At 40.4% G+C, this 22,881-nt stretch overlaps 1 protein-coding gene across 5 annotated transcripts in view; it reads left to right on the top strand.

Annotated features, from left to right (window-relative positions):
• Nucleotides 1-22,881, top strand: part of hdac8 (histone deacetylase 8) — an 85,924-nt gene that overhangs the window by 31,958 nt on the left and 31,085 nt on the right. For 3 of the 5 annotated variants that reach the window (XM_063060644.1, XM_063060647.1, XM_063060646.1), the window contains 3 exons: nt 7,883-7,995; nt 13,463-13,540; nt 13,636-13,744. In XM_063060644.1, the coding sequence (XP_062916714.1) occupies nt 7,883-7,995; nt 13,463-13,540; nt 13,636-13,744 (300 nt within the window). Of the gene's footprint in view, nt 1-7,882; nt 7,996-13,462; nt 13,541-13,635; nt 13,749-22,881 lie in introns of those variants that run through there. The other 2 variants (XM_063060645.1, XM_063060648.1) reach the window with 2 other exon arrangements.

Here is a 22,881-nt window from a genome sequence, read left to right as displayed (position 1 = left end):
AAAAAATTAAGTAAATAAGTACATAGGGATTGGATAATTATGTCTGCGGGCAGGAACAAGCACGAACAAATTGGGATATAAACACCTACAATGGTTGGTATATAGGCTTGTATGCAACATTTTGGACCAGTGGAAATGGTCCAGAAGGGTTGTATGGAAACTATTATTACCATTTTTCTTAACAACTAATTTCATTACTTAGCCTAATAGGTTAGATTTACCACAGTACATAATTATCTATTTAAATGTTTATTTTGCTTTTATATCATCTCAATGTGTACTTAAGAATGTATAAATAATTGTAGTTTTATACATATAAAAAAATGGAAAAGGTTATATGTGTGAAAAAAGTACATGATAATTGTGAACTCCTTATCCAAATAAAAAAATAAAATTTAAAAAAAAAAGAAATATACCTAACATGCCAATGAGGTACAGGATAACAACCTTTTGTGCGCGGTTTAAATTCGTTTGTGCGCTAGTAACACGAGATGTGTACACATGCACATTTTAGAGGGAACATTGTAGGCCATTGCTCTGAACATCTACATTCTTTCTGAAGAAGTATTTCCATAATGCTGTGTTAGAAACCTTATGATTTAGTCGAGTGGAGATGAAAGAAACTTATATCGTGAATGTGTATTGTTATTCAAGGACGGTGTATGACCAAAAGAGAATCCTATAGGCTGGTAATGTTCCCATATGCATGCTTCCCTTGCCTTTAGTGGAAGAGGCTGCAGATTTGGAAAGTGTTGTTGGGGTAGACTAAGAGAGTAGCTGCATATTATTCTTGTTTTGTACTGCATCAGCAAACTGTGAACATTAAAGAAAATATATTTTTAGTAAAATCAGGTCAGATGTTGAGATTCATGCTATTAACAGGTGATGGAGATTGTGTGCTTCATTTCACTTGAATTTCCTCAAAAGCTGTTTATTATTTAGGTCAATTAATTTGTGAAAATGTAACCTTATGATTTAACATGCTTCTTGATATGGTTGTTTTAATGGGTCAGAGGTGTAAGTTCAGTATTATAGAACATTTGCGCACACTCACACACTCACACTCACACTCGTCATTCTGCAGTTGTAGCGCTGGCAGTACACACCTCAGTGTCTTCCCTGGTATATTCTCATAATGTCCTAAACTGAGCTGATGTGTTTGGGTTGGCTTTGTAGTGACCTCCCTGCCATACACGGTGGAATATTCCATTTCTTTAATAATGGGGATGTGTAAATATGTATGTTGTTCATATGCTGTATTTAATGTTGATATTTTTATTTTGTAATATGATTGTAACTACATTGTGGGGTGTATCATATTCTAATTCATCTGCAATTTTAATTTAACCTTGTTAGTAATTAAAGATGGTATGTCCAAGTGCCAATTTAAAGGAGTTCATCGCCCTCTGTAGGGGAGAGAGAGATTGGGGCTGCCAGGAGTTCACACTGGACAAAGTATGGAGCTATCATTGTGTTTTATAGTAGATATCTTTTTGTAAATATTGGCAGTTTTCTTTTCACTATTTTCACTATTTTCACTAATTTTTGTATGTTTGATTCTTGATGCACCTCAGAAACACCCTTGAACTAAAGTGCAAAGCGACTCCAGCCATTTTTCCTTTGGTCATTACCCACGTATCTAACAACTGGCCTTAACTGAATATAATTGGATTCAAGTTCTAGTTAACACACATTGGATACTTTGGGAAGACCACATCATTTATATGTTTTACACCAGGCTCCTGAAACAAGCTCTATTCTGAGCTCTGTCATCGGAAGGGATTACAAAGTGTGCAGAGGAAAAGAGTCCAAGATTCTGCTCAAAATCTTTGTGGGAAAAAGATGCAACGTTCCACTCTGGGAATCTCTGGCTCGTGACTACTCAAAATGGAGAAGGAGCATCAAGATCACAAAGAAAGCAGGCTTAAGTGACAGATGCAATGCATCATCTTGCAATATACTCACTTGCCTGCTTCATCAGGCATCTCTTGCTCTGTCCCTGGAAGTCCATGGGTCCCAGATTTGTCTTGTTAGTCATCGCAGACCACACAACACTGGAATAGAAACAAAGTTATCCTTGATCCCAAGGAACTGCCTAAGGACAAACGTTGTTTCCTCACCACCATCTTGTGATGAACTTTGGAAAGTTGTGAACAATTCACATTTTGATATGCATTTCTTTACAAATCTCACTACTTTTATTCTGTGTCTACTTTAGGGTCACAATTTTATTTCAGCATTTAGCAGTATATCCCATGGTTTTGTCATGATTTAGAGTTGTTAATTCAGCAACATTACTTCTGATGATGTGATGCCTCACTGTCTATCATCAGAAGCAATGCGTATTGGGAGTTGGGAGTAAAATTTGTTCACTCTCATATTAAAGCAAAGGATGAAGTGATTGGCTCCATTGTGCCTGAGCTAGCACTCCGGAATAAAACAGTCTAGTTTGTCCCATTCCCTCATCATTTCTCCATTTGCTGACAGTTTGCTTCCACTGAAGTACATATCCAGGCCCTTAATCATCTTAATTTTCTGCAATAAAATAAACATTTGCTCATATCAACTCGGGCCCTTTTACCCATTTTGAGAGACAGCAACTATTGCAGACTGCAGTTTTAAAATTCTGTAGTTGTCACTTCACTCTCTTCTTATGTGTATTGATGGTTTCTGTCAGTTCTATAAGAAATTTAGGAAAAAATCCTGAATTCTACCAGAATAATTCATTCATTTGCTAGATTGTTTACAAACTCGCAGAATATGTTTACCATTATGTTGGATTTGTGCCACGATCCAGATAAAGCACTGCTCCCTCAATCTAATACCACGATGTTGGTCTGATTTCCAGAAGGTCTTTGATATAGTGTCACATCAAAGACTATTGTAGAAAACACAAGCTTGGGGCTTGTGATTAACAATGGAGAGCTGTCCCAATAGGAAATAGAGAGTTCCTATAAATGAGCCCTTTTCTGGTTGGCAAGATGTAACAAGTTATGTGTCATGGGGATTAGTGCTGGACCTCGACATCTTGATTACTGTGTACAGTATTGATCTTACTTAAGGCAAATTGTTGCTGTATTAGAAGGTGTTCAGAGGAGGCTCACTAGACCAATACCTGAAATGGTATCTCAAATGGTTATCAATCTTTAGAACTCCATTCCACAAAGAGTGGTGGAAGCAGAGCGTTTGAGTGTTTTGAAGGAAAATTTAAATAGACTCTTGATAAGCAGGGAGGTTGAAAAGTTAGCATTGTTAACTAAAATGGAGAGAATTTATAAGCTGGAAGTCGGGAGTGCAGATTAATTAAACAATTAATTTCCATTTGTCTTCACAGAAGACATTCAAAATCTGCCAGTTATATTAGATGATCAAGGGTCTAACAAAAGCAAAGAATTTAAGGAAAGCAGCCCTCAAGAATTTAGTGAGCTCAAGGCAGATGAATCCCAAGGAAATGATTTATAAATAAGAGATTGGAAGAGGTGTTATTAGATGTGATGGTTACTCTAGTTATCAACTTCCAAGGTTCAATAGATTTTGGTATTGTAACTAGATTGGAGGGTGACAAATATTATTTCCCTCTTTGTGGCATTGTACTTGGCAGTGGCTTGTAGGTCGGTAGTAATAATGAAATAACAGAACATCTGGAAAAGAATAGGAGAGCCAGCATGGAACCAAGAAAGGAAAATCACATTTCAATAATCTGTTGGAAGTCTTCAACTATGTGACTTGTAGAATAAATAAGGGGAACCAGTGTACAATGCCTTGAAAAAGTATTCAGCCCCCACAACTTATTTTACCCACTCATTTTCTAAATTTAAAATATATCAAAGTAGGATTTTTTGAACTAATCTACAAAACATTGTGCATCATGTCAAATCAAAAGAAAAATTCCAAAACCTGTCAACAACTTGCTAAAAAATTAAAAACCAAAATTGTGAGGCTAAGGAAGTACTCATGCCCTTTGTAATTACTATGCCAACATTCCTCAGGTGCAATACTATATATTATCTTACCAATTCACCCAATTTGTTGATGTAGAAAATTGGAGGATCACCTATTTTCAATGAATTTATGAGAATAAATACCTCCTCTCTCTGTAAGCTCCAGCAGTGTGGTAGATTTTCAACAGACCAAACCAAAATGAGAATTAAAAACTATTCAAGACTAGTCAAGAAATTATTATAGAGAAGCAAAAATCTGGGGAAAGGTACAAGACCGTCTCAAAGTCATTGAACATACCTCGGAGCTCAGTGCAGTCCATTGTAAAAAGGTGGGAAACAGTACGAAACCACAGCCTCACTGCCTAGGTAAGGCCTCTCCCTTTATACTTAGTCGCCAGAGAAGAATGGCACTTATGAGAGAGGATAACGAAATGCCAACATTCACTCTGAGTGAGCTGAGAAGTCAGCGGCTGCGACTGGAGATGAAGTTCATGGCTTCACAATCTCTAAGGCCTTGCACAAAAAGGGTACTTATGGAAGAATGGCAAGGACCCCAGGCTTAAAAAAATAGCATATCCTTGTCTGTCAAGACTTTGCAAATCATCACTTAGGAGATACTAGAAAGAAGTGGAAAAAGGTCTTGTCAGATGAGACTAAAGTGGAACTTGCTGGCCTCAATAGTCAGCAGTACGTGTGTCGTAAATCTAATACTGCGCATCAGCCAGGTAACACCATCCCTACTGTAAAGTATGGTGGAGGAAGCATCGTGCTGTGGGGATGCTTTTCAGCAGCAGAGACTGGAAATCTGGTCAGGATTGATGGGAAGATGAATGCTGCTAAATACAGAGAGATCCTAGATTGAAAAAAACCTGCTAGCCTCTGCCAGAAAACTTAACTGGGGAGGAAGTTAGTCTTTCAGCAGGACAACAATAGGAAGCATACTGCCAGAGCAACCATGGCGTGGCTTCAAATGAAGAAAATTGAGTGGCCCAGTCAGAATTCTGACCTTTACCCGATCGAACATCTATTGGTGGATGAACTGTATATGGTGTATTTTAATAAGGCGTTCAATCAGAAACCACACAGGTTGGTCAACAAGTTTAGATCACACAGGTTGGTCAACAAGGTTGGACTGCACAGATTGAAGATTGGTTAATGGACAGAATGCGTCGAGTGAGAACAAGGGGATTTTTCTTGGATTGGCAGACTATGACTAATGGGGCATCATAGGCATCAGCCTCAGCTTTTCACAAACTATATCAATGATTTACCTCAGGATACAAAATGATACCAAACATCAGACATTTGCTTTAATGTGTTTTACTTTTGTAATATATGCTCATGTCTCTGGAGTTATGATTGAGCTTAAAACCATTAGTACATTTTCCTGCAGTAGTTGTTAATTCTTTTGAGAGGGTTATTACTAGTGAGATAAAAGGGAGAATGGCAGGTTTAGCGTATTGTTACTTTGAGGTAGCCTGTCATTAGTTGGCCACAGAGACTATGGGATTGGTTTGAGCAACAGGCATATTGAAAATAAGTTATTGTAACATGGAGTGATCATCCACTATTTAGATTATTTTACACGTCATATCGTTCATAATCCCATTTATATTGATTGTGGTTATGAATTCAATTTCCCTGAGTTAGGCCCTGTATAGATTTCAGTTAATATGCAGTCAGCAAGATGGAAAAAACAGATCTAGTCTTTTGGTTTGCCTTATTTATAGACTGTCTTCTCATTTGAAGAAGTGGAAAGCATTCTGTGAAAAAGAACTGTTCTGTGAAAAGTTTTGGCTTTTTGAAATATTAAAATGTATTTGATACTTTGAGGGTTTTGTACATCCTTGGTTTTAATCTATAATAGTATTGAGACTACATAATATTACTACACAGATCCTGTAGCAAGTTTGAGTAACACTGAGCCGGGGCATTAGAAGTTCTGATCAGGAATTGAAAACCAGCATCAATAATAGTGACCATGAAACAATAAAGTTGTTGTAAAAACCTATCTGCTTTGCTGATGACCTTCGTGGAAGGCAATCTGCCATCCTTTCCTGCCCTAACTATATGTAATTCCAGTCTCATTATCGCCAACCTTTTGGGTTATTAGCAAGAAACTTGAACTTTTGTGTGCTGATTTGCCACTCAACTTCTTGCTGATATAATTCTGAAACTATGAGTTTCCCTTTTCTGGGATTGTTGATGTTGATATGTTGCTGAAAACTATGCTGATCACAAAATGGCAAGGCCCTCTGCAGCAGCAAGGCATTGTGCAATACAATGCCATCACAGTATGGGACTGACGAGGATAGGCAAATCAAACCCCACCCACAAAATAGCGAAAAACTTTTGACAGCCAGCAAACAGTTTTGAGTGTTTTTGTATGGTCATTCCAATTCAAAACTTTCAAAAATGATCTAAACCAGTGTTTCACCACCTTTTTAAGCACAACGCCCCAAAGCACAATATACTTTCCAGCACTCCTATAGTGTAAAAACATGTCTACCTTATGATTCTGCTTTAAATTTTCATTTGTCTTTAAACTTAGCTTACACAATACCTGTGCGCTGTTCAGTAGCTTCTGTATCAATGCGATCTTTGAGCTTGATGATTTTTAGCAAGAGTTGAAATATGTGGTTCAACTTGTGACAGCAAAAGCCTTAAGTCCCCATGTGTAACAATGTCCAAGCAGTTTCTGGTTTTTGTGAGTATGTGGTTCACTGCACTGAAGCCTCGCTCAACAAGATAGGAGGATGGAAATGCAACGAAGAGTAGTTTGGCTCTTCTCCAAAGAACTGGAAACTTCGTATGACAGTGTAGCTACATACCACAAAAGCCGACATTTTTGAAAAGCATTTTTGCTTCTTCATTCTGAATTTCGATAATTTCTTCTTGCAAGCTCTTTGTTCCTGTTCTTCCGCCTTGCAAAGAAATGGGTTAATTACCCAGTCTGGAATTTCCAGATCATTCAAATCCTTGAATCAATTCTGAAAATCCTTCAGTGACTATAGTTGTAAGCAGTACTCTTGCAAATCACCATCTGTGAAAAAGAGTGCCATGCTTTCCATGAAAGGAAACTGAGAACATTCTTCTCCCATTGTTTTGCTTATATATTGGATAGATGCAGAATGCATTAACGTAGTTGCCATGATTTGGAACATAGTAATCATTGGAAAATTGGGTGAGTATTTTTGGTTGTCTAATAATAAGACCATAAGATACAGGACAGTTAGGCCATTTGCTCCATTGAGTCTGCTCTGCTGTTTCATCATGGCTGATCCACTTCCCTCTCAGCCCCAATCTCCTGCCTTCTCCCCATATCCCATTATGCCCTGTCTAATCAAGAATGTGTCTACCTCTGCCTCAAATATACCCGATGACTTGGCCTCTAAAGCCACTTGTGGCAACGGCTTCCACAGATTCACTATTCTCTGGCTAAAGAAATTCCCTCTCATCTCTATTCTAAATGGACGTCCCTCTATTCTAAGGCTGTGCCCAATGGTCCTAAACTTCCTCACTATTAGAAACATCCTCTCCATATCCACTCTATTGAGGCCTTTCAACATTCGATAGGTTTCAATGAGATCCCCCCTCAATCTTCTGAATTCCAGTGAGTACAGGCCCAGAGCCATCAAATGCTCCTTGTATATCCCCACAAGAAATTCCAATTCGCTGTATTATATCTTAGAGCAGTTAAAAGATTCTGAAGCTTCCTCTGAACGAAGCAATGAACTTCGTTGTATATCCTTTTAAATATCCATAATTCTGCTAGTGTTTTGTAATTTAGAATTATCACTTATAGTTTATTTACGAATTTTGAAGATTATTTTGTAGGAACACAAAAAAATGGCATGAACTATTCCTTGTAAATACAGTCTGTTAATGCCATGGAGAAAAGCCATCATCTTCTTATATCTACCTGTTTCTTTTGCCCGTAGGGACGAAGCATCTGGGTTTTGTTATCTGAATGATGCTGTGCTTGGCATTCTAAAACTGCGAAAAAAGTTTGATCGAGTTTTATACATAGATATGGACCTACATCATGGTGATGGTAAGATTAAGTCTATCAATTAATTTTAATTGCAACATCATGATGTGACATTGCTAATGGTAAATTGAAAGATATTCTGTTTCATAAGGATAGGAGCAGTCATATACTCATCTGTTGCAAACTCAGGCATGTGTAATCCAGTATGTTCTCAAGGGCATAAGTTTAATTGCTGCACCTGAAGTCAATTAGGTGTTCGTTTCTTTTTAGGGGAAGTTGGAGTGAATTAAACATCTGAACAAACTAGGAAATAACAAACTTGTTAATGTGACAAAATGAAAAGTGACAAATATATTTTACAGCCAGTAATGTATTGAAGGTCTTGCATTTGCTTAGATCTTGGTCTGTGAAGTTTGACATCAACTCTGTCCCTTATAAGTTCCTGGGATAACCATTAAACTATTTATGAGTACATAAGCTTGTTTTGATTGTATCATTTAATCACCGGGTGTCATGAGGCAGACAAACACTTTGCAGAGCAACTTCTCTTCTTTAAAATTTCCTTCATTAACTGAAACTTCTAATTTACAAGATGTGGACATATGGAATAAGCTTGAATTCCTCATCTATAGGCAGATAATTACGTTACCTGATGTTTCATTTTAATGTCTGTATTAAAGTTTCTTAACTTGAAGACCTCAATCTTTTCTTAAAAACCCTGGCTTCGGATTGATAAGGGGTATTTGAACCCCTGTGTGTTAACATGAGGTTGAATGAAAGTAGTGGTGGATAGAAGAGTGAGAGAAAGCAATATACACAGGAGATGATAGCACCTGAGACACACAATGCCAGTCTACCAGTTGCTGCATTTGATTTGGGTGACATGGACGTAGAGAAATGTCGCCCAGGGGAGAAGTTGATACGGTAATTTCAATATTTTGCTTGGATAATGTGAGATAACAACAGAGATTTGGGACTTCAATTCTGCACATGAATATTCTGAACTTGTAGAAATCAAATGAAAGTGAGCAAAATGAATTAGACAAGCCTCGCAGACTCACAAATTTTCTAGTAAAAACTAGCCATGTAGCTATTTTCTTGAGTAACTTTTTGAAGGCTTTCTTCACAAAAGGTGTAATAAGAATTTGCTTAAGAATTTTTGAAGGAGGTTTTGGTATAATTTAAATTAACATTGTTGATCATTTACAAACTTTGGAGATGCCATTTTTTATTTTCTGTTTTCTATGGCTGCTGTACCATTGGAATTACTTGTGCTATGATACTGTGGAACCTAGTAAAGAGCAATGCTGGACAAATTAAGGATTTTAAGCACAATAGCATCTTTTTCTCCCACACCTGCAGATGCACAGGAGAGAAGGAAATATCTGAATGTAGAAATCATATACCCCAATAATGGATGTAGAGGCAAAGGCTGTCTCCTTGACGTGCCTAAACTCTGATGCTTAGGCTCAAGATGTCAAAGCTGTTGGTGAGAGATATTGTAGTATATGATAGCAATCTGATGACTGCTAAACTCGGTAGTCATGCTTAATCTGTTCCTGTAACAGTGAACCCTGGTATCAACTCCTTCATCACAGGTTCAAGGCTGAGGTAGATTTTTGAACTGCATTGGAATCAAGAGTTGTGGAGATCAGCAGGAAAGTGGAGTTGTTACCAGTGACCATGCAACCATAATCTTATTGAATGGTAGAGCGGGCTTGAGAGGCAATGTCGGCAGACTCTTCTGCTTTTCTCTTATTTTCATACAGAGGCATACTGGATGCAGTTGGTAGCTATGCACAAATGTATCAGATTGGTGAATCATTCTCTGGGATGGATAATTAATCAGTTGATGAATCCAGTCATATTGGCAGATTGACTTTCTTCTGCAAAATTTAATGTGGCTGTGATTAGTTTCTCACTAGGCATTCATGGTTACATAGGGATAAAGGGAGAGGGGTTCCATACCCGCAATATATGGCTGTTACACAATCACGAGATCCTTTCTGCGGATGCAGGTTCTGAGCAGTTGCTACTTTGCATTCGTCCAATAGCAATCCACTCCTATTTGCACCTCCGACCAGGCTGGTTGGCTGTTCTGTGACAATAATTATTATCTGTCCAAGAGCTGTAGCTTAAAAATAACACTCTGTGTGTAATTCCCTGCTGTCAATGAGCTACTGAGTAATTTGCTACAAATCAGTGGTATGTTGACGTTTAAGATGAGAGTGTCCAGAATCCTTTTAAGTGTGACATGCATAATGTGCTGCTCTGGGCAAAGGCATGGATATCCTCAAAGGAGTCCATTTAATACTATGGCGGCGCAAATGCTGGAGGAATTCAGCAGGTCAGCAGCATTGATGGAAAGGAACAACTAGTTGATGTTTTGGGCTGAGACCCTTCAGGACTGAAAAGGAAGTGGGGAGATTCGTGGGGTGGTAGGTATCCCTGTTATGGCAGCTGGAAGATGGGATGAGGATGCACGTCTGGAAAATGGAGGGGACGCAGGTCAAGGCAGCATCGAAATGTCCAGGAAGTGAAGGAGGTGCGGGTGATCTCCCTCCTGGTACTTATTCTTACAAGCTGAACAAGTGTTACACCTACCCCTCACTCAGTGATTATTCAAATTGTACTCTGCGTCCAGATTTCAGAAGACCCCCAAAATCTATTTTGACTCCAATTGCCAGGGACATTAGCCAGTTGATTGCAATGTTAATTTAGGCACAAAGTAAATTATCTATATTTTAGTTTCTGGATGTATAAATATATTTATTTTATAATTAAAAATAAAATCAAAGTCCTTCAAGATCTAGGATGATTTGCTTCCACTCCAGTTCTGTGGTTCCAGGGTGGCTGATAACACCAATGTGGAACATACAGACTACACAGGTAGGCAGGTGAGACAAGAGCAAGGAGTAGATAACAAATGATATTCCATAATACATAAATGTATTCTTTATGGGTGTATCAACTGCTTATAGTTATATACCAATGGATGAAAGGATATTTGTTCATTATAAGCTGTCTTGTATGATGTAGGCAGTCAGGATCTCATGACCATGATTGTTCTTGGCTAATTTTTCTGCGGAAGTAGTTTGCCATTGTCTTCTGGGCAATGTCTTTATAAGATGGGTGACGCCAGCCATTATCAGTACTCTTCAGAGATTGTTTGCCTGGCATCAATGACATAACTTGAACTTGTGATATGCACCAGCCGCTCATATGACCGTCCACAGCTCCCATAGCTTCACACGACCCTGATCATGGGGTGGGGAGTAAGCTGGTGCTACACCTTGCTGAAGGGTGATCTGCAGGCTAGTGGAGGGAAGGAGTGCCTTATACCTCCTTTGGTGGAGACGCATCTCCACCCAGCCACCTTGAGAGGATATTAAATATGTAATAGATCCTGGAAACATTGTTCCATTAATCACAATTCCGCTTGAATCTGTCACTATAGGATGAGCATTATAGCACATGTTTGCAATGTGACCTGCTTTCTTGTACTCCAAAATTGTTAGGATTTAATTACTTTGACAATAAAGGTACATTATCCTTTATTTTAGGCTGTACTTAATGCATGAAGTATTTATGCTGTTAAATTTATGTGATTAAATTATTGAAATCGTAATCCAAAAACCTGAATTAATAATCCAGAGAAGTGAGAAGAGTTCCACTTTGGTAAATGTGGAACTTGAATTTAGTCAATCATATCTTCTTTCAAATGAGCTTTTGAAATGAGGCCCATCTGCACAACCAAGTAGACATAAAGGATCCCACACCTCTGTCCTGAAGACAAGCAGGGGAGTTATTCCCAGAATCCTGGCTGACATTTAACTTCATCAAAACAGGTCATCATTACATTGCTATTTGTAAGTAGTTTACTACATCTAAATGGTTCATGTTTCCTATTTTGTAATACTATTTCAAATGTACTTCATGGTGCTTTGACTAACCAGAGGCAGCGGAAATCCTATATAAAAATGTTTTTCTTGTATTTCAAATTCATTTCTCAGCTTTAAACAGTTCACAAAATCGGATGGAATCTAAGAGGAATGTGCCAGTTATCTAGCCCAGGGTTGTGTTGTAAAATGGGCATTCAACTTTGCTAAAGATTCTGTTGTTTTAATGTTGTAAGGGATGACTTCATGTATTAATACCAAACAACACTTGGTTAATTATCAAAACAATGACTGGAAGGAGTGCAAAAAATTACAAATTAAATGGCTATCATAACATGTTTTAAAAGATATCATGGAATAGAGTTCTGCTTGGTAGAAAATTAATTCCAGGTTACAGCCATTTCAAGCCTGACAAGAGCCTGAGGATTTATATTAGTTTTGAACCTCAGCTTGGCCCAAACCTGATATATGCAGTTAGACCTTTGGGCATGAGTTCTGTGTTAAAGATAGAGATTAAGAAATATGACTCGCTTACTGTGTGACTTGCATTCTTCTAACTGCTTTGCAGCGAATAAGCTGAATCACATCAAATTGTACTGAACCTTAGTGCGCTCTTCACAAAGAGCAGGCCTATTCTCAGGGTTGAATTTTTTGATATGTGACCCAACCTGATATGGGGTTGGGTCACGTATCAAGCAGGTAATTTTAAAATTATAGTTTACATATAATTTCAACTGATTGTTGTAAAGTATTTAACATTTGCTTTCATGCTTTATCATCTGGAGCCCCTCAGTCTTTGAAAACTCCAGCAACAATTGAAATCAGAAATAATGAGCCACAAGTACATTTTCACTGCCAAAGCGGTTGTTTGGAAGTTGTTGAGATATTCTAAGGTCTAAAATTTTTATTTTTACTGGGGAATCCCTAATTGTTCATTGAGGTACTTTTATAGTAAACTTCTGGAGGCCTAGGGCAACTCAGTTCTGATTTCTGCTTATTGTTACTTGAAAGAATGAACGTTGGAAGTCATTATCTGATTTATGACATAAATTTGGAAATTTCCTTTAATGTGCTATATGAAAATTGTTTTGTAAATTCAACAAGATGAGCCATTCCATTATTCCTCTAAATTTTACATCAACTTAACATCAAGACTTATTCTGTAGGATATTGTGTTGTTTGTATCTAAAAGCATTATCTTGAAATAAAAATAATGATTTCTAGAAATACTCAGCCAGGTTGGCTGTGTTTGTGGGAAAGGAATTAACAGATTTTTTTCCTCCCTAGTTCTGATGATCTAGGAAGGAAAAAATTGGGAAGGAAAGAAAGTCGGTTAAGCTGCTGTGAAGGTAGCGGTGGCAGTGGGTTGTGTCTGATGGGATAAAACCCGGCTGATTTTTGGTCTCCACCTGCATTTCACAACAATTTTATGACTAAGATATATATGTCACTTTGAGAGTAAAAAAAGTGTGGTGGCGAGGAGGGGGGGGTGGAATCCTAAGTATTTTGGAACTCCAGAATTCCAGAAGATTTTGACACATATTAAATGTTACTCTATATCCACATAACATCCAGAATCTAAAATGTCATAAAGTGTGTTGCCATTGCACTCTTTTTCTCAACATCTCCAGGTGTCGAAGATGCATTCAGCTTTACATCAAAAGTAATGACTGTATCTTTTCACAAGTATTCCCCTGGATTTTTCCCAGGTAGTTCTTCTTTTTTCTCAATCCTTTGAATTTGATGACAACATTTCCTTTCTCAGACATTTTTTGTTAATGATTTCTTGCTGTTACTTCCCAAGGGACAGGAGATGTGACAGATATTGGAATGGGGAAGGGAAGATATTACACTGTTAATGTCCCATTGCAAGATGGCATTCAAGATAACCGGTACTACCATATATGTGAAAGGTAGGAACTGCTGTGCAAATCAGACAGATCATGGTCAAAACAAAGATACTTTATTTTGAAATCTTACTATTGGATTGGAGTTTTCTTAATTTCTATCTACATTATTTCATATATTTTTATAATTTTCTCCGTGCATAATTAATTCCTGATATCTACTGTGTGAAAATGGTGGATATATAACTTGGGTCAGATATTTTTATTTTGAGAGAGAAAATTCTTAACAAGATTTCAATTTTTGGTGTTGTGCATTTGTGTATACAAAACAATCAAGTAATCTTGCTGGTTAATGTTGAGTAAAAGAGCAACATTCTATTTATTCACTCAGAAAGACCGAAAATGCTGGAAGTTCATAGAAAAAACAAAATACTGTAAATGATCAGCAGGTCAAGTAGATTCTGTGGAAAGAGCAACAGGATTAATGTTTCAGATCAAAAACCTTTCATTGAAATGAGGAATAAAGGAAAAACAAATTGCAGAGAAACTAGGGTTAGAAGTGGATGGGACAAAAGAAAATATCTGTTGGGGTGAGGCCATTTATTGTAGAGATAAGTTGCAGAGGTCCTCTGGCAAATGGGTTAATGGGACAGACGATGTCAATACAGTCAAACAAATGTAATGTGTTGCAAGCAGTAAGGCTGTGGGGTATGTCTAGAAAATCAGGCAGTATTGAGAGTGAACTGTTGAACCAGAATAATTGGTGTAGTTTTACAGCAGAAATAACCAGTTCTGATGTAGAGAAAGGCAAAGAGTTACCTGGAGTGTGAGGATTAAATATCGAGTCCAGAAGGTATAATGTGCATAGATGAAGTTCTGCTCTTCAGGGTTACATTTAACCTCATTATAGCAGCGCAGGAGGCCACAGGCTGATACAATGCATCAGAAAGGGAGTGAGATAGAGAAATGAGGTGTCAGCAAACAACAAGCTTAGGTTTTTCCTCGTAGACTGAACTCATCCGTCCACTAATTAGCATTTTTTCATTCTGAAACTGAGGGTCTACCTAAGCATGCTAAATGTTCTGCTATCACTTCTTTAATAACATCCAGCAGCATTTGTGAGCAGGAGCCTCAACCCATTCATATTTGATTATTTATGTGCTCCAGTATTAGTTCCTCAGTAATGTACAAAATACATTTATTATCAAAGTATGTATACTATATACAACCTTGAGATTTGTCTCCTTACAGGCAGCCACAGAACAAAGAAACCCAATAGAACCCATTACAAAAAGACTGTCAAGCACCCAATGGGCAGAAAAAGAATAAATCGTGCAAACAATAAAAATAAGCAAATGGCATTGAGAATTTAATGTTTACAAAAGTGTGTGCACAGCCATGAAGCCAGTCGTCACTGCAACTGATCCAGGTGACCACTAGTTGTAGGCTACAACCTCAGTTCAGCACAGAAATGAGTAAACCTCGCCAAGCAGTGAGCTCACCCCTGGCCCTGACACCCTGACCTTTTCAATCTGAACCAGTGCTTAAATCACTCAAACATCAGTTTGTTCCTCGCTCTCAGACCTGGTCCCTGCTGCTTTGATATGCTCTTGGGGCTGGGCACTACCACCTCAACTTGGCCTGTACACGACCTTTCCAATCTGACCCGGCACTTAAGTCGGTTAATCCTCGGCTTGTCCCCCGCTCTCGGCCTGGGCCCCGCTGCCTCTGATGTGCCAATTCGAATTGGCTCCAAGTCCACTCAAACAATGGCCAAACATTGCCTCGTTGCTCGCTTTTGAGCCCATGTCCCACCGTCTCAATTTGCCCACATGTGCCACACCACAACCTTTCAGACTTCAACTCACACCGTGAGAATGCTAGGTTGTGCAGGTGGTTCAAAAGCTCATCTCTGAAAGGGAAATCACAAGTGATTGATTGTAGTGATCATTGTCCACTGATCTCCCTCCTGGCACTTACACTTGCAAGTGGAACAAGTGCTATACCTGCCCCTACACCTCCTCCCTCACTACCATTCAGAGCCCCAAACAGTCCTTCCAGGCGAGGTGACACTTCAGCTGTGAATCTGTTGGGGTTATATATTGAGTCCAGTGCTCCCAGTTTGGCCTCCTGTATATCGGTGAGACCCAACATAGGTTGGGAGACCGCTTTGCCGAGCACCTGTGCTCTGTCTGCCAGAAGAAGCAGGATCTCCCAGTGGCCACCCATTTTAATTCCACTTCCCATTCCCATTCCAATATGTCAGTCCAGGTCTTCTCTACTGTCACGATGAGGCCACACTCAAGCTGGAGGAACAACACCTTATATTCCTTCTGGGTAGCCTCCAACCTGATGGCATGTACGTCGAACTCTCGAACTTCTGGTAATGCCCTCCCTCCCTTCACCATTCCCCACCTCCTTTTCCCTCTGTCACCTTATCACCTTGCCTGCCCATCACCTCCCCCTGGTGCTCCTCCCCCTTTCTTCCATGGCCTTCTGTCCTCTCCTATTAGATTCCTCCTTCTCCAGCCCTGTATCTCTTTCAGCAACCTCCCAGCTCTTTACTTCACCACTACACACCCCCTCCGGTTTCACTTTCCATCTTGTGTTTCTCCCTCCCCTTCCTCTCATTTTTTAAAAATTTACTAATCTTTTGTTCTCCAGTCCTGCTGGAGGGTCTTGGCCTGAAATGTTGACTGTATATGAACAGAGACTTTAGCAAGTTCTAGAGATTCCTGCAGGTCTTTTGCTGTTACCCTTAGGTAGCTCTTTTTCACTTCCTTCAGCATTGCACGTTGTGCTGTTGGTGGTAATCTTTGCAGGATTCCCAGTCCTAGGAAGAGTATTAACAGTACTGAATTTCCTCCATTTGTAGACAATTTACTGTGGACTGATGGACACTCGGGTCCTTAGAAATGCTTGTGTAGCCTTTTCCAGCTTCATGCATCTCTACAATTCTGCTTCTAAGGTCCTCTGAAAGTTGTTTTGATCAAGGCATGATGCACATAAACAGATTTTCTTGAGAAGAGCAGGTTCTGTCAGTAACCTGACTTTGTGTCTTTTTCATAAGGCAGGGCACCTCTACAACCCACATCTCAAGTCTCATCTCATTGATTGGAACAGCTGACTCCAAACAGCTTTTGTAGAAGGCATTATCCTGGAAGTTCATACACTTTTTTGAACCCAGACTGTGATTGTTTAACTGGTGTACTCAGTATTGACAAGACGAAGTACAATTGTTTGTGTGTTGTTAGTTTAGGCAGATTATGTTTGACTACTATTGACTTAGATGAAGATGAGACCACATTTTATGAGTAATTAATGCAGAAAACCAGGTAATTTAAAAGGGTTCACAAACTTTTTCTGGCAACTGTATCTGCTGGATAGTGTTCATGAAATATCTAAAGCACCAATCACTCATTGTGGGAAAGATAATAGCGAAGAGAAGTGTTATGTCACTGAGTGTGTGGCTGTTCATTTTTTACCTCAAGCCCAGCTGCCAGTTAAAAACACTATTACGGAGTCGAATGAAAAGATGTTACTGAAAGTTTACACGAGGAATTCTGCAGATGTTGGAAATTCAAGCAACACACATCGAAGTTGCTGGTGAACACAGCGGGCCAGGCAGCATCTCTAGGAAGAGGTACAGTTGATGTTTCGGGCCGAGACACTTCGTCAGGACTAACTGAAAGAAGAGCTAGTAAGAGATTTGAAAGCTGGAGGGGGAGGGGGAGATCCAAAATGATAGGAGAAGACAGGAAGGGGAGGGATGGAGCCAAGAACTGTACAGGTGATTGGCAAAAGGGATATGAGAGGATCATGGGACAGGAGGCCCAGGGAGAAGGAAAGCGGGGCGGGGGGGAAGAAAAAACCCAGAGGATGGGCAAGGGGTGTGGTGAGAGGGACGGAGGGAGAAAAAGGAGAGAGAGAGAGAGAAAGAATGTGTGTATATAAATAAATAACGAATGGGGTACGAGGGGGAGATGGGGCATTAGCGGAAGTTAGAGAAGTCAATGTTCATGCCATCAGGTTGGAGGCTACCCAGACAGAATATAAGGTATTGTTCCTCCAACCTGAGTGTGGCTTCATCTTTACAGTAGAGGAGGCCGTGGATAGACATATCAGAATGGGAATGGGACATGGAATTAAAATGTGTGGCCACTGGGAGATCCTGCTTTCTCTGGTGGACAGAGTGTAAGTGTTCAGCAAAGCGGTCTCCCAGTCTGCGTCGGGTCTCGCCAATATATAGAAGGCCACATCGGGAGCACCGGACGCAGTATATCACCCCAGCCGACTCACAGGTGAAGTGTCGCCTCACCTGGAAGGACTGTCTGGGGCCCTGAATGGTGGTGAGGGAGGAAGTGTAAGGGCATGTGTAGCACTTGTTCCGCTTACAAGGGTAAGTGCCAGGAGGGAGATCGGTGGGGGGGATGGGGGGGACAAATGAACAAGGGAGTTGCGTAGGGAGCGATTCCTGCGGAAAGCAGAAAGGGGGGGGGGAGATGTGCTTAGTGGTGGGATTCCGTTGGAGGTGGTGGAGTTACAGAGAATAATATGTTGGACCCGGAGGCTGGTGGGGCGGTAGGTGAGGACAAGTGGAATGTTTCCAGTCTTAGATGGATCTCATGAGTTGTTTTAATGATCTTATTTTTGTAATGATTCTTGTGCTCATTTATTGATTTTACGTCTTGGTGACTTTAGCTGGCATGGAAACATTTTGGATTTATTTTAGGCTAATTTTCCTTTTGATTTGGGAAATGGTTAGAAATGTGCAGCACTGAAGAGATTTTCACAGCTGTCCACATTTGAAATAATGCCTGAAAGTTGTGAGTCTTCAAGGAGGATTGTTGTCATTATAGTCTGCTTTTTTTTTACCTTTGCGTTTAATCATCCATTGTGGCATCAAGATCAGAGACTGAGTGATCAGCAGGAGGACTGAAAGATACTAGAAGCCTTACAACGTTAGAACTAGTATTGGAGAACTAAATGGAGTGGTGTGGAAATAGGGAGTGAGTGGAAAGGTTGAGAAAGAGTCATACTGTAGAAAGAAACATAAAGGAGGATCAGTGTTACTGAAGATGATGGAATGGCAGAATTAAAGACACTGTTCAGTGCCATTGTTGGTTATTTCCTCCAATGGATCAAGCTTACCTTCCAGTGTAAAGATTGAAAATCTACAAATGCCTCAAATCTGAAATAAAAACAGAAAATGCTGGAGATGCTTTCATTAGAACTAGAAAAGTGAGGGAATAAAGAAAAGGGGGAGAGGTGGAGAGAACAAAGCAAACATTTGTGGTAGAGTGGAGTCTAAAATAATCCAGATCTTCATATAATTTTTTGTTTCATCTGAGGAAGAGCAGGGAGGGATGACAATATAGGAATGCTGTATGTTTTTAATTATATTTTATTTCAGCTTTTCAGAAACTGCATCTTACAGTTCCAGCATAATTCTTGTTCTTCTGCCATCATTTATCTCCTTCTGTTCATGTCTCCTCCAGGCAGATCAGCAATGATTAGCAGGCATTTTCCATCCTTTCTTAGATGGCACCAGCAATAATTTTGTCATCTGGGCTTCCTTGAGCTCTAACCTATCACGTGCTTTATCCTTCCTGCCCCTTCCTCTCCCTTCCTCTCCTCTGCTTTAAATAGCAGAGTAACACACACACAAAATGCTGGAGGAGCTCAACAGGTCAAGTGGCATCCATGGTGAGGAATGAACCGTCAGTGTTTCAGGCCGAGATTCTTCATCAGGTCTGGAAAAGGTAAGATGTCAGAATAAGAAGATGGGATGGCAGAGCTGAGAGGAGAGGAAAGAGTCCAACTGGCAGGTGATAGGTCGAAAAGGTAAAGAGCTAAAGAAGGAATCTGAGAGGACAGTGGACCATGGGAGAAAGGGAAAGAGGAAGGGCAGTAGAGGAAGGTGTTAGGCAGGTGAAGAAAAGAGAAAGAGTAAGCGGGGACCCAGAATGGGGAAAGGAAAAAGAGAGAAGGGGGAGAGGAGAAATTGCCGGAAGTTGGAGAGATCAATGTTCATGCTGTAAGGTTGGAGGATACCCAGAGATATGAGGTGTTGATCCTCCAGTCTGAGAGTGGCCTCATTGTGGCAGTAGAGGAGGCCATGAACATATAGGAATGGGAATGGAGAATGGAATTAAAGTGGTTGGCCACCAGGAAATCCTGCCTTTTGCCAAAGCAACAAAGTTGTTCAACAAAGCAGTCCCCAGTCTGCATCAGGTCTCACCAGAGTAGAGGAGACGGCACCGGGTACAGTAACTGATCCCGACAGACTCACAGGTGAAGTGCTCACACACTTCTCATTTCTGATGAAAGGTCGTCGATCTAAAAGGCTTCCTTTCTGCAGGTGCCCCATTGACCTGCTAAATATCTCATATATTTTTTGTTTTATTCATAATAAACAATTAGGGCTGCCAACTTTCTCACTCCCAAATAAGGGACAAAAGGTGGCGTGCCGCGGCGGTGTGGGTTATGGTGCAGGCCCGGGATGAAGTGACTGAGGGGGCTGGCAGCTTGCAGATAGTAACAGGGACCTTTTTCAAAAGAGAGAGAGAGAGGGAGAGAGAAAAAACAACCCTGAATAGGTAAACAAATCCAATATATGAACCATGTATACATATCTTCAGTGTTATATATGAAATGTAACACCAAATTATAACAGAGCATAATCTGACTACCAGTCAGACATGAAATAACACTAAATAACCCTATCTGTATGTGCCTGCACAGCAGACATATAATCACTGCAAAAGAGAAGAGGGGCGAGACTCACCAAGTCTACTTTTTCCATGGATATTTCTTGCTGCTCTTGACTGATTCAAGCAGTCCTTTGTCCTTTTGCACAGCCAGAGAGCAGTCCTTACATGACAAGTCACAGTTCGCAGATATTTGAAGTTCATTTTTCATCAGCGCTGTGCTACATCTGTTTCCTTAGTCTGACCATTTAATGGTCATCAGAGAGAAGATCCTCTCTACAAAGGCATTTGAGCCTGGCACACTGAGGACAAATGAGACAATCCTGAACATGTTGATCAAGTTGGCTTTCCCTGTGTTTTGGAAAACTGCCACCCACTTCTCACTGGTGGATTTTGTGCTATCCTGTCTGGCTTTCTGTATTTCCTCCCAGCTAGCACAAAACTCTTCATAGAGTTGGTCCATATTGACTGTCTCTGTCATTTTGAGGGCAGCCACCATTTGCTCCAGGTCAGTGAAGGAGAGCTCCTCATAGAGGGCGATTGGTTTCAGTTTCATCATTACATTTTCTCGTGAGAAATCAAACCACTTGTCAATGTATGTAATGACAGAGTCACAGAACTTCACAAAGTCCTGTTGCTGCTTGGACCTTAGTGCTGGCACTTGTTTGTCCATCAGCTGCTTGGTCTGGTATCCAAAAAAGCTGTCCTGTTTCCACTGAAGCGTCTTCATTTTGAACTTTCAGACTTCCTTGTAAACATCTGTGATACAGAGTTTTGTTTCCTCCAGCTTTTTTACGAGTTGGTCAGAAACACACCCCACGTTGTGGAAAAAGCACAGATAAATTTCAGTAGCTCCAGCTTTTTCTTCATCCTCAAAAATCCTCTTCAGTGCCACAGGACAGGTCTCAAGGGACCTGAAGTATGACGTAGGAGCTGGCCAGCTTTGCAGGAGACGTTCGACAGCTGGATGAAGAGAGAGCCATCGTGTGCAAACATGACGCAGAATTTCACTCCACTCAATGTCAACAAAGGCAAAAATTGAACGCAGTGCCTCTCTTCAGGAAGCAGATATTGCGAAGTGGCTGTAGACCTTTAGAACAATTGTCTCAATATCCACTGACAGCTGATCACAGGCGTGCTTGCAGGCGTTATGAGCTATGTGAGCTGGGCAATTAGCTTTCAGAATGTGATTGTTGGCACTGTTCAATAACTGGTAAACTGAGTGGTGTTTTCCAAAGTTTACATTGGCATTATCTGCTGCATAGGCTGTGACGTTTCTAATATCCAGTTCATACTTTTCTAGACAGCTCATCAGAGCTTGATGTATGCTATTTGCAGTTTCATCAGTCTTCATAAAAGTCAAGTAACTTGCACTGCACTCCATCAGACACAGAGAAATATCTCACACACACTGGAAACATTTTTCTGTCTCCCTTGTTTGAGGCAACGGTGGCAACTGAGAAATACGCGGGCTCCACGGGCTCACATTCTTCGGTCGGGGACAGATAATCCATAATATCCCGCATAGTCTTTGGTCCTAAGACATCCATTGTAATCATCTCAGCTTTCGTTCTTCCCAAGTGCACCTCCTTCATAACATTTGAGTCCTTAAACAAAGCACCATTGTGCTTAGCAAGACAGTCGGTGCTGTTGTAGCTGAGTCCGTGTTTAACCGTATGGTACACATATGAGGCTTCACTTGCCGAGATTGTCATTTTCCGCAGTAGATTTCACGAAGAATGCATCAATATTGCTTGCACCTTTAGCTAGTGTGGCCTCCTTGTGTGCTTCTGTGGAAGCATGTTGAGTTAGGTCATTCTCACCTTCATGGCCAATTGAGAATTCCTGATGGCATAAAGTGCAGAAGGCCCTTGTCGACGTCGAGTCACCACTGACGGGCTTACCCACATGTTTTTTGCTTCCCATTGCTTGTTATAACTGCACAGTCTTTTCTTTTTTGGAGGTTTATCCATATTGGCACATGCCAACCTGACCGAACAACACCAGATGTTACTGAAACTTTTTGTTTTGGCAGGAATTGGCAAAACATAGCACACAACTGATGCGCATAAGGGGGCCTGTGATTGGATGACAGGTGAATCACTCGTGCGTAGCGTCAACAGCACATGCAACATGCACACACGCTGTTGTATCAGATCTAGGATCTGTCTGTAAGCATGCCTACTGGTGATTACAGATTAGTAGCAGTCAAATACGGCAGCGGTCCCCAACCACCGAGCCGCAAAGCATGCGCTACTGGGCTGCGAGGAAATGATATGATTTGTCAATATGAGTCAGCTGCACCTTTCCTCATTCCCTGTCACACCCACTGTTGAGCTTGAACGCACGCGAGGTCATTACCAGCAGGTCATCCATGTCAGCGTGGGAAGAAGATTAACCCATCGAGCTTGCAAATGACGGCGGGCTGAAAAGTATGTTTGACATAACGTCTCTGCCGGCATTCTGGATCAAAGTCAAGGCTAAATATCCTGA

Source organism: Mobula hypostoma, chromosome 10 (assembly GCF_963921235.1).
Source record: "Mobula hypostoma chromosome 10, sMobHyp1.1, whole genome shotgun sequence".
Taxonomy (NCBI): Eukaryota; Metazoa; Chordata; class Chondrichthyes; order Myliobatiformes; family Myliobatidae; genus Mobula; species Mobula hypostoma.
The sequence above is the reverse complement of the archived record's forward strand: the minus strand, read 5'-3'. Positions and strand labels throughout refer to the sequence as shown.